Here is a 10,863-nt window from a genome sequence, read left to right on the forward strand (position 1 = left end):
GGAGGTGTAGTCAAAAGTAACTTTCCCAAGCTCTGGCAAAATGACAGCTGCAACAAGACACAATGTGTTGCACAAACCTGATTCTTGGCGTTTCAAGTGCTGCGATCCTGTTGGTAGTCTTGACTATAAACCAACAGGTATAGAACTGGATAATGCTTTAACTGCCATGGTTCAATCCTGGGATTTGCTATTTAGTGCTCTCTGTCTGACCGTTGTAAATGCCCCTTTGTAAACTGCAAATCACAGGATGGAAACCTGGCTTTTAAAACAGAGCTTTAATGTGTGGCGGGAATGGGCCCTTAGGGTTACGAATCGGACTCAGGCCAAGGTACCATATTCCTTAGTAGTAGGTCCCTTTAAGACTTGGCTCAACTCTGCAAGGAGGCTCCGCTTAAAGCTCAAGAAACTATCTCCCAAGTTTACACACAATTTGAAGGGTAAGTACCATTTGGAAGCAGACAAAAGGGAGCCTGTGCAAGAAAAAGCTGTTTTTAGCTTTGCATAAAGCCCTGAGTGAGTGGAGTTATCCCTTTCTGTCCTCGACCCTCTTTGTAATCCTTTCCTCACAAAACAGTGAAGCCCAGTTTTTAAATGAGTTTACACTGCGAAGCATGTGTATCTGGCAGGATTATGATCCCTTTCTTTTTAATAGACCTGTAGGTGTGCTGAAGTGGCCCCATCTTTCCACTTATTGATGTGGTCGGTGATGACCGTTCGACAGAGCGGGCATGTCTTCTCTCGGTTGAACCACAGCGCGATGCATTCTTCACAAAACACGTGCTGAAATGAGAACGCTTTGGTTATGAGAGCATCCCAACTTGATCCGAACACTTGTCTGACAGCAATTCCCTTCCTTTATCTACCTCCCGCTAATTTTTGCATCCCAAAAATTCAGCTGTACGCCGATGATAGGAGGATAATTGAGAATAAGTCAGTATGACTTGACTGTATCTCTCAATATCTCCCAATCTCTTCACTAGGAGTTGCACAGAGGCAGATAGAAGATATTTCATGTGCTAGTGAAGTGTTCATGGCGTTGCCTACGTAAAAATGCTAAAGCACGCTAATTCTGCGCTCGGCTTGCTGTTCTTTGCCCGTAGTAGTGCTACTGCTCTGCGCATAGCTTTTATACCTGAGCTAGCCGAAGACAGATGAGAGTTACCTGGCAGATGAGGAGAATAGGCTTCTGAAATTCAGCTTGGCAGATGGAGCAAATGTCATCCACTTCGGCACACTGCCGCTTGCTGGCTACTACTCCGTAGCCCTGCAAAGGGACAGAAGGAAAGTCAACGGTTGAGGAAACCGCAGTACTTTTGAGAAGATGGATAGAAGGGGCAACAGTTCAGTCTGGGAAAAATGTAGGAGTCTGGAAACTTAAAAAGGATTCCAGGGGAAGGTGCTGGATCTTGGCTACCCATGGATTCAACATGCCTCCATAACCTTAGGCAGAGCATATTAAATACAGTCACTCCCCTGGATGTTTGTGACAGAGGTAAGATTTGAACTGTGGATTTGCTGGCTCACAGATTAGTCTTTATGTCACATTAGCTCTCGTTTTTATTTGGGGAGGAAAAGGAGAGGAAAACGGCTGCTGGAACTTCTCCCCAATCAATAGCAGCTGTTCAAAAGAGGGCAGGGAAACCTGATTTAGAAAGCAATGGCACTCTTGATTGTTCAGTTTCTCCTGGCTAGTGCTGCTCTAAGTTGCAGTGCCACTATATCTAGAGCAGTGATGGTGAACCGTTTAGAGGCTGAGTGCCCAACCTGCAACTTAAAACGCACTCATTTATTGCAAAGTGCCATGTCCCTCTGGCTTTCTAGTAACAAACTCTAGCAAATGCTGTGCTGGGGCGATGGCATATGTGCCCACAGAGAGGGCTCTGAGTGCCACCTCTGGCACGTGTGCCATACGTTCGCCATCACTGATCTAGAGGGTTGTGCTTAGTCCAGCCATGTTTGCAGAAGGGTTTACATCTTCAGCTCAATGTGAGCAATGCAGGGAATTGCCTTTTGTTGGGTCAGACAAGGCCTAAACATATCCTGGACTCTTAATGTGTGACTATATCCCCATCCCACCCCACTTTAGAACCGTGTACAACACCCAAACACATCCGTTTTCCCATGCGCCTCCTCTCTAAACGGCAACAGAAAGTGATGTGATAACACTTCCCTTTTGAGAGGAACTACAACTTGCCCTGCCAGCCCCTGCAGTTGCCCAGCTTTGGCAGAGATCAACCGCTCTTCTTTATGAACTTGGCCATTCGTTTTGAAGCTGAAAGATTTTCCTATGGGGAAAATGACTAGAGCTGCTTATCTCGTTTTTGTTTATCGAGGGCACAAAAATACTCACTGGTCGCGTGCAGAATATCCGCAAGATCCGCCTGAAGTTTTTCAAGTGTCCGAAAAAACTCAGGAGCTGAAAAAATGGAAACAAGTGGTATACAATATGGGATCTGTACATTAAAAAAAAGGGGGTTCATTTGGTCAAGCTCCCAGAAGCATGTACTTGATTTTAAAGCCACTAAATTTGAATCCCAGTTCTCCGCTCTGAGTCCCAGTTCTGAGGAAAGAGCAGGATACAAATGAATTTCTGAGGCGTCCTTAAGCATTAATTAAACACCACTGGCCTCATTTTATAGGCCTAGAAAGCATCAGGTTTTATTAGTTGCAGAACTATACTGTGTCTATGGTTTTTGGTGGGTTTTTTTGGGGCTGTGTGGCCATGTTCTGGAAGAGTTTATTCCTGATGTTTTGCCAGCATCTGTAGCTGGCATATTCAGAGAATGCTGGTGTGGGAGTGAGTAGGGTATAAACATATACTGTGTGTCGGGAATAAACTTCCAGAACAAAGTCACATAGCCCAAACACCTCATTAAAAAATATGGATTTGGCCATGAAAGTCTTTGACTTCACTGATGCTGTGTCTCTTCTCTCACCGTCCCTCCCAGTTTCATCATTTAGATCCTCCTGCACAGCCGTCTGGTGGTTTACGGAGAGCTGGAGGATCAGAGACGCATATGGCTATGTTCCTGTAGCCAGACACAGAGCAGTTGTCACCCGCTGGGTCCTCTGGAAGTCTCAGTGGATGATGTGATCCTTCTGCATCTGGTTACAGGGACAAAGCCAGATGCTTCTCTGATCCACCACTTGTTCTCCACTAGCCATGGAACGGTTGCAGAGACTGAATGATGAGTCTGAGAGGGCGGCTTTGGTCACTGTGGAGGATGGAAGAAGACATATGCAGGTGCGAGGTGGACTTGCATCCCCACATGTCACGATCAGCCCAGGGGAGTTAACCTATTCCTACAAATCCTCTTTCCCATAGACAAAGGCCTGTCACAGACTGCCAAAATAAAGCTGCTTTGGGTCTCTTTGGAGGTGTGTTATTTAAATGACGCATGGGTCCTAAGAGTCCGGAGGTCGCCCCAAAGCCACACTCCATTCCTAAGCACTGGAGGGCAGCTTTGGTGCAGCTTCCAGATTATTCGGATGCATGCATCATTTAAACAGCATACCTCCAAAGAGACCCGAAGCAGCTTTATTTTGGCAGTCTGTAACGGGTCAAAGAATCACTGCTTACCTTGAGAATAAGATACAGCAAAGCGAGTAAGACTCCAAGACTCCATCCCAGCGCACTGTCCAGCTCCCTGAAGCCGACAAAGTATCGGAACCAAACTGGTATAGGGGCAATGGTGCGGTAGTATTGGCAGAATTCCTCCAAGAGCATATACCAGTAACCCTGCAGAAGGATTTAAAAAAGGGTGGGGTAGGAATGTTTAGGAACAAAATTGGAGGGAGTGAGGATGTTTGCTGACCTTATGTTTCATCGGAGCTCAAAAACAGGTTTAAAATCCAAATTACAAGTTCGAAACAATATAAGACCTAGTCCTCCTTGGCTTTCCTCTTTTAGAATGCATCTGGGAAAACAATATGTGAATGCTCCCCTCACAGGAGAGAATGAAAACCCATTGTACACAAAAAGGTAGTATGTCCAAAGATGATTAAGACATACTCCATTCCCCAAGTTTTTGGCACAAGGCAGTGTTCAAACAGCCAAACAATCCAAGCAACATTTGAGAGAGGAGCATAGGAAGCCCTAGCAATACAGTGGTACCCCGGGATACGAATGCGCCGCCTTACGAAATTTCCGGGTTACGAAAAAAATCCATTTAAAAAAACTGTTCCGGGTTACGAAGGTTATTTCGGGTTACGAAAAAATTTTGGTGCTTTTCGGCGCTTTTTCGCACGAAATCGCGGCTTTTCCCCATTAGCGCCTATGGCATTTCGGCTTGCGAATGCTTTTCGGGTTACGAAAGCGGCGGCGGAACGAATTAATTTCGTAACCCGAGGCACCACTGTACTTACATTATTAAAAACCCCTTGGAATAACCAAGCTGCACAATATTAGTAGTTTTACATAGCTCATAGATGCAACCAACACTGGGCCAGTAGCATACGTTTTATGTGACTGAAACAAACAGACGTCTCTAATTTTTACTGTTGGAAATATGTTCTTCGCAGGCAAGTCTCGGAGGCTCACCTTTCAGGTATCAGTCTAGCATATATAATACAGCCCCAATGCCAGGAATCTCCATCTGGCTGTGCTTTCAGACATTCCTTCACCAGATCAATAACGTGGATATCTGCTGATCAGGCAAGATTTTCATTATTCGCTCCTACCGTGATAATACTTAATGATTTATTTTTGCTCTGCTGCCCCCTCCTGAAAGCAAAGCAGATTTTATCCCGTCATTAAACCTTTCTCCTCTCACCTAAATTGTTTAAGCCGGATGAAACGGCCGCCGTCCTTCAATCATACATCAAAGCGTTATAGAAGAGTCAGCATTAATGTTGAACTGTCATTACTTTGTCAAATACTTTCTGCGGCTAATTACTACATGCATTTAGCGGCTGCATATTTATTTTTAAAGCATAAAAAACTTAACTTTTGGTCAGCGACGGTTTAAGACCACTTTAGCCAAGTGCGCGTCGCCATTCATTACTGTGATAGGTATGGGGCCCCTTTTCACTTCGAGGATTTTGTGAACACGAGTGAGGAAAATGGGGTGCAAGAGGTTTAGAAAGTTAAGCCACGGTGTAGAGAAAGGGAATTTTCCCTCTGTCAGTTACACAGTGAAGATGCATAGCAGGGAATGGAGGACATGTACAGCATGTAACGTTTTTACACAGCGCATATTCAAAATGTTGGAATTGTTATCCACACTGCGTCACAATGGCCAACGTAAATAGTCTAAGCAGGGATAATAGAAATGCACGGAGGAGAAGGTTATCGATGGCTCCCAGTCATAAGCTATAGTGCCAGGATCAGAGGCTCCAAGTGCCAATCCTTGGGGAACAACAGTAGGAAAGTGCTATGGTCCTCATGTCCTGCTATTGCCCTCATGTCCATGCCATTGGGCATCTACTTGGGCACTTTGGGAAACAGGATTCTAGGACTAAGTGGGACTTTGGTCTGATCCAGGAGCCTTAGGACTGAACTAAAACTTCTTAATGCTCTATTTCTTTATGGCAGTTTGTGGCATTCACCACTTCCCCAGCTCTATCTAGTTTCAGCTTCATTTGACTGCTCCCAGGCAATCGGGGATCACACACTGGACATGATGATAATGCTCTGCAGTCAAGCTATATCTATGTACTCACAGCTGTCTTAGGTACTGACAGCTTTAAGGGCGAGTGAATCCTATTCAGAATAGGTATAAAGCTTCCTATACTGGTAACATGGGAAATCCCAGGCCATCAGGGACGACCAACAAAACATTATTAGCAGCCGCCCTTGTAAAATTGAGGAGGAAAGTGTATGTATTTCAGCCCGAGAAATGCCCTACTGAATATTCACTGCTTTTTCATTTGCTAAGAAGGAATACTTTCTTGGAGATTGCTAGAGCCGACTGTGCACAAAACAATGTAGTTCTGCCTTCAGGTAAGCAACTTGCAGTGTAACCAGTTACTTTTAGAAAACACTAAACTAGTTTCTAGTAAACTAAAAAAAACAACAACATTCTCTTACCTTGGACTTAAAAGACATGATAAAAGAAGGCAGCAGGAGAACGATGCATTTCAAGCTCATGGAGAGGAACTTCAGAATGAAGTCTGTGATGCCCACCATCCAAAGTACCTCCCAGACGTTTGTAACATCCACGCTGGGACTTAAAAAGATCAGGCTGAGGAACAGGAACGAGCATTTAAGGAAGTGTTTTGTGTTTGTTTTTTTGACATTAGAGCACTGCCACCATTCTTTGAAATGCTGATTCAAGGCTTTCCCATGCTTTTTTTGAATGCAGACAAACCCAAAGAGCTCCCATAGAAGAGGGAGCTATCGGTTGGTTTGGCTGAGGTTGAGGGAGACACCCCACTCTTTTGGACTGGTCCTCTACTAACTGGCTCAGTTATAATAGTTAAGACCCCCTTGGCAAACCTACCGTCCTCCATGAACTTGGATCAGTCACTTTTAGGACTGCAGTTCTCAAAATTCCCAGGGAGTTCTCCTTCAGAAAAGGAACGTTTCTAAGCTCTGTGATTTAGCCAAGCTGACAATGAGCCCATGCAGAATAACTCACCTGTAATGAAGGGATTGGGAGTAGAATGCGTAATAGATGAGGAGAGACGATCCCACTAGAAACGCCAGCAACCATGCACATTGCAATCTGGAACGCCTTTCCTGCAAGGTAAGGAGTTTAAAATTAACACTGTTGGCCCAATGTGGCTCAGCTGTTCTTATTACACAGACAAGACGCTAGACTACAGTACTACCCTTTCAATGTGAATTTTCCAACTGGAAGTACAATAACATGCTGAGCTCATATAGTCCTTGGACTTTTCAGAACATTGGCACAGAGGACCCTACACAACTGCAGTACTGATTCCGCTCCAAGAGCCATGGCAACACCCTATGGAATCGCAGAATTTGTAGTTGGTTATTTAGGATTCTCTTAGTGCCATATCAAACTACAAATCCCAGGATATAGCCTAGGACAATTCATATGAAATGGAATCAGAGCAATACAACTACATAGTCTGAAAGGACCTGCACTATTCACATAGCACAAAAAGGCCCCCAACTCCACATAATTAGGAAGTTGGCAGCTTTGGTTATCAAAGGATAAGGCCTTACCAAAAGCACCTACAGGTTGCAAGTGAGTCCACATTCTACCATTATCTTTCTCTTTGGGATTTCATTTGCAATATGTAAATGTGCGTCTTTGACTGTAGTGACACATGAGCCCATTGTTGTGAAGCCTAAGCGGATGCTTGGCTGCAACATCGTGTTTGGAGGAAACTGAGCTTCCAGCTTGCCCAGAGACCACTCCTTGGCTCCCCAAAACCACCCAGATCCAAGTCCAGAGTCCATCAAATACTGAAGGATCCAGGGCCAGAGGAACTGGGACTTTCTCTGTTTCCTGCTGCAGCCCCAAAAACCTTCTCCAGATGGTTTTCTCAGCCTTCAGAGCAGGTTTTTAGGATGCACTCAGGGTACAGAAGGGAGTGAGAGTTGCCAATTTTGGGTAGAAGGCCTTGGATCTAGGAGAAACACTACTAGACCTTCCCTCAGTTGTGAAAGATGCTTAATGAGTCGTCTTGTTCCTGAAGAAAATCTTAAAGTCGTCTAACTCTTGTCATACATGTGCCTTCGATACTAAAATCCGTGTAAGAAAGGAACATGTTTTCGGGTGCCATGTTATGGGCTATTGGAGCTCATTATTCGTAAGCAAATCAGAAAAGGTATGGCTTGTAATCCAATCATAGCAATAAAATGTAAGGCGAAGAAAATAAAGCCACGTAAAGGGATAAAAAGTGGGAGGGGAGGAGGAAAATCCTATATGGTAATTGCTAGTGAGATACACGGGTGACATATGCCTCCTTTGGGCCAATGCAGAGGTGGGCATCCCCTTCTTCCCTCTTCACCAAACAAAGCCCTCTGTACCCAAAATAGTACCATTCAGGCACAAGAAGGGAGTTATCGCCTCCAAATATTTGGGCAAGGGATCCAAGCGGACGGAGGCCATCAGAAATGACTCCACTAGGATTAGGCATCTTCACTGGCCAAATAATGGCCACTGTTTTGGGGTGAAGAAACTGAAAAAGCAATATTTTAAGCATGCTGTTCATCAAAGACACCTCCCCAGTGGATTACAACCTCTATCATCCTCCACCCAGAATGGGCAATGGGTGAGGTGATGGGATTTGTACTCTTTACAGATCTGGACAGTAGCAGTTTGACCTAACAAGTCCAATATTTAGGCTTTTAACTTCTTAATAAGATATATATATATATACTTACAACCTCACTGGAGAGGTCAATACTTACTCTTAGGAAAACCTGATTTACAATGCTTTTGTTTGCATACATAAAAGTTGTTAGCAGCCCAACTGCCAGAGAAATGCCTATTGGGAAAAACAGGGGTCAATTATAAAAGCAAAAGAGGAAAAAAGAACCCAAAATAATTTCAATGAACTGAATTTAAAAAATAAAATAGAGGGGAAAATTAAAGAGGACCACATGCAGAAAGGTTCACAACGTAACAAAAATATACTAGCTGCTCTATACTCATGGGTAATATATACAACTATTCACCGGCTAGGAAACCATCTCAATGTTCAAGGAATAAAAGCATGCGCTAGACCAGCGGTTCCCAAACTCTGGCCTTCCGGGTGTTTTGGACTTCAGCTCCCCAAATCCCAGACTTATTGGCCAAGACGGCTGAGCTGAACTCCAAAACACCTGCAAGGCTTGAGTTCGGGATTCTCAGGGTTGGACGATGAGGTCCAAATTCATCAGAGAGGTCCTGTTACTATTTTGAAGACGGGAAAGGAGGTATTTGAGATGGAAGTTTTGAGCTGGGTGGAGGTTTTTTTTGACTGTGTGTTTGCATGCATTTGGGAGGAATTTGGTCACACCGGCCTGTTACAGACTGCCAAAATAAAGCTGCTTCGGGTCTCTTTGGAGGTATGCTGTTTAAATGATGTAAAGAATCCAGAAGCTGCACCAAAGCTGCACTCCAGTGCTTAGGAATGGAGTGTGGCTTTGGCGCGACCTCCGGACTCTTAGGACCCATGCATCATTTAAACAGCATACCTCCAAAGAAACCCAAAGCAGCTTTATTTTGGCAGTCTGTAACAGGCCATAGATTTTAAAATTGGGAGCCCATGGTCTACATGTTCCCCGACCCTGATGCAAAACACACTTTACTCTGTCCTTAATCTCGATTCTTCCTATTTCCTACATGCCAATACTGTATTCCATTTTACTTCTAGTGTGCAATTTGGACATCGGGTGAGTGTCACCGAACACTAAAACAAGACGCATGGAGAGCATGGGCCTGGTTTTAGTGAAGAATCACACTTTGTGAAGGCTTCCAGGAAAGCGATTCTCTCCTAAAACAAGGCTACATTCCTCATGCGTCTTGTTTCGGTATTAAACAAGGCATCTAACAAGGCACTCTATTAGGCTAGCCCAATTAAAAGGTTAAGAGTAAGTGCTTTCTGTTCACTGGAGTTTGGTTCCAGGACCCCTATGTGGATACCAAAATCCATGGATGCTCAAATCCCATAATACGCCATGGCAGAGTAAAATGGTGCCCCTTGTATAAAATGGCAAAAGCAAGATGAGAATAGGTTTGAATGCCTGAAACCAGAAATATGCCTCTAAGGAACACTGGCATTCTATGAATTAATACAAAATGGAAACCTGTTTAATTTGCACAATGTACAGGTCATGTAGATCAGTTTAACTTCCCACCGTCAAGCCATCTAGGACTTCTTCTCTTTCACCCTTAACCCTAACAAATGTAGTGGCATCCAGAGTGCCGTAAAACCTTATACTCTACCGGTTATGTGCTGAATGAGAAGTTTGATGGACAGGATCAAGAGGTACGGGAGACTCTTGTACAGCCACTGGAGGAGATAGCAAAGCTCCGAGAGCGAGCTGCCGCTTTGCTCCTCCAAATCCGCGCCGCCGTCTTGGCTGCCCCTCGCTTCGCCGTGGGAGTGGGCGCGCGAATGACTTTGAGTCCCCGGTCGTGGATGGTGCCTGGAGCCCAAATTTTCTCCAGCCTCTCCAAGAACTGTGCCCAGCTGGATGTGAACATCCCCTCCGTGTTGGCAAGAACCTTCTCCCGGCGACGCCGCCGCATGAACGCACTGGGAGGTAGCAATATTGTCGCCGTTTGCAGGTACGCTGTGGCGACTGTTAGAGTTGGGCTGCATGGTATCGGGTTGACAGTGGCTTGCTCCAAATTCCTGGGTTTTGGGGTGCGGATCCCTAAAAGGAACAGAGCATACTTAGAAAGAGCATTAATGTGCGTGAGACAGCTTCTAAGACCTACCATTAGGCAGAGCGAGTCATGAAAGAGTAGGAAGGTATAGTACGGTTGGCCCTCCGCATTTGCAGATTTGACTTAATATGTTCTTGCAATTCTAGACTTCATCAACAGAGGTAAAGTCTCTCGATCGAGGGACTCAATAATACCATTCTTGTTTTGCTTTGTGAACACTCAGCTGGAATGCTGTGTCCAAGTCTGGGCTTCATTCAAGACCAACAAACTGGATCGTGTCAAGAGGAAGACGACAAAAACGGTAAGGGTCTAGAAACCAATTTTCTCTCTCTCGAAAGATCACTGTACATTGAATTTTGGCCTCTGGTTCAATCTGACTTGCCGCCTCCAAGGTCCCTGCCGAAGTCTTTGCCCCAAGACCCTTGAAGAGCCCATGCATTTAGGATCATTTAGGATCCCTAGAAACATGACCTGTATATAAATAATGTGCGTCCTTTGCACAGACGGTCTTTCGCTGGATGGTTCAGCTTTCCGAAAGGTCTAGATTAGAGACAGGTGGTGGCTTGACAAG

General features: G+C 44.8%; 2 protein-coding genes across 2 annotated transcripts in view; one reads left to right on the forward strand and one right to left on the reverse strand.

The window, feature by feature from the left end:
* The window catches only part of RPS6KB1 (ribosomal protein S6 kinase B1), a 152,713-nt gene that overhangs the window by 31,631 nt on the left and 110,219 nt on the right, over window positions 1-10,863 (forward strand). The window lies entirely within an intron of this gene.
* RNFT1 (ring finger protein, transmembrane 1) lies at window positions 7-10,298 on the reverse strand. The gene is made up of 8 exons (XM_042442710.1): window positions 9,846-10,298; window positions 8,327-8,403; window positions 6,579-6,679; window positions 6,029-6,182; window positions 3,581-3,739; window positions 2,351-2,416; window positions 1,163-1,264; window positions 7-780 (listed from the first exon to the last, which is right to left on the reverse strand). Exons 1-8 carry the CDS (start codon window positions 10,222-10,224, stop codon window positions 646-648), a joined length of 1,173 nt encoding a protein of 390 aa, XP_042298644.1. The 5' UTR covers window positions 10,225-10,298; the 3' UTR covers window positions 7-645.

This window comes from Sceloporus undulatus, chromosome 11, assembly GCF_019175285.1.
Source record: "Sceloporus undulatus isolate JIND9_A2432 ecotype Alabama chromosome 11, SceUnd_v1.1, whole genome shotgun sequence".
Classification (NCBI taxonomy): domain Eukaryota; kingdom Metazoa; phylum Chordata; class Lepidosauria; order Squamata; family Phrynosomatidae; genus Sceloporus; species Sceloporus undulatus.

Bases quoted from the DNA above. Each gene is read 5' to 3' on its own strand.
- RNFT1 (XM_042442710.1), bottom strand. From the start codon at position 10,224: ATGCAGCCCAACTCTAACAGTCGCCACAGCGTACCTGCAAACGGCGAC. The intron at 3,740-6,028 runs GTAAGAGAATGT...ATCCTTCTGCAG, and splicing joins TCATGTCTTTTAAGTCCAAG to GGTTACTGGTATATGCTCTT. The intron at 1,265-2,350 runs GTGAGTATTTTT...GTCCCTTTGCAG, and splicing joins GGATATTCTGCACGCGACCA to GGCTACGGAGTAGTAGCCAG.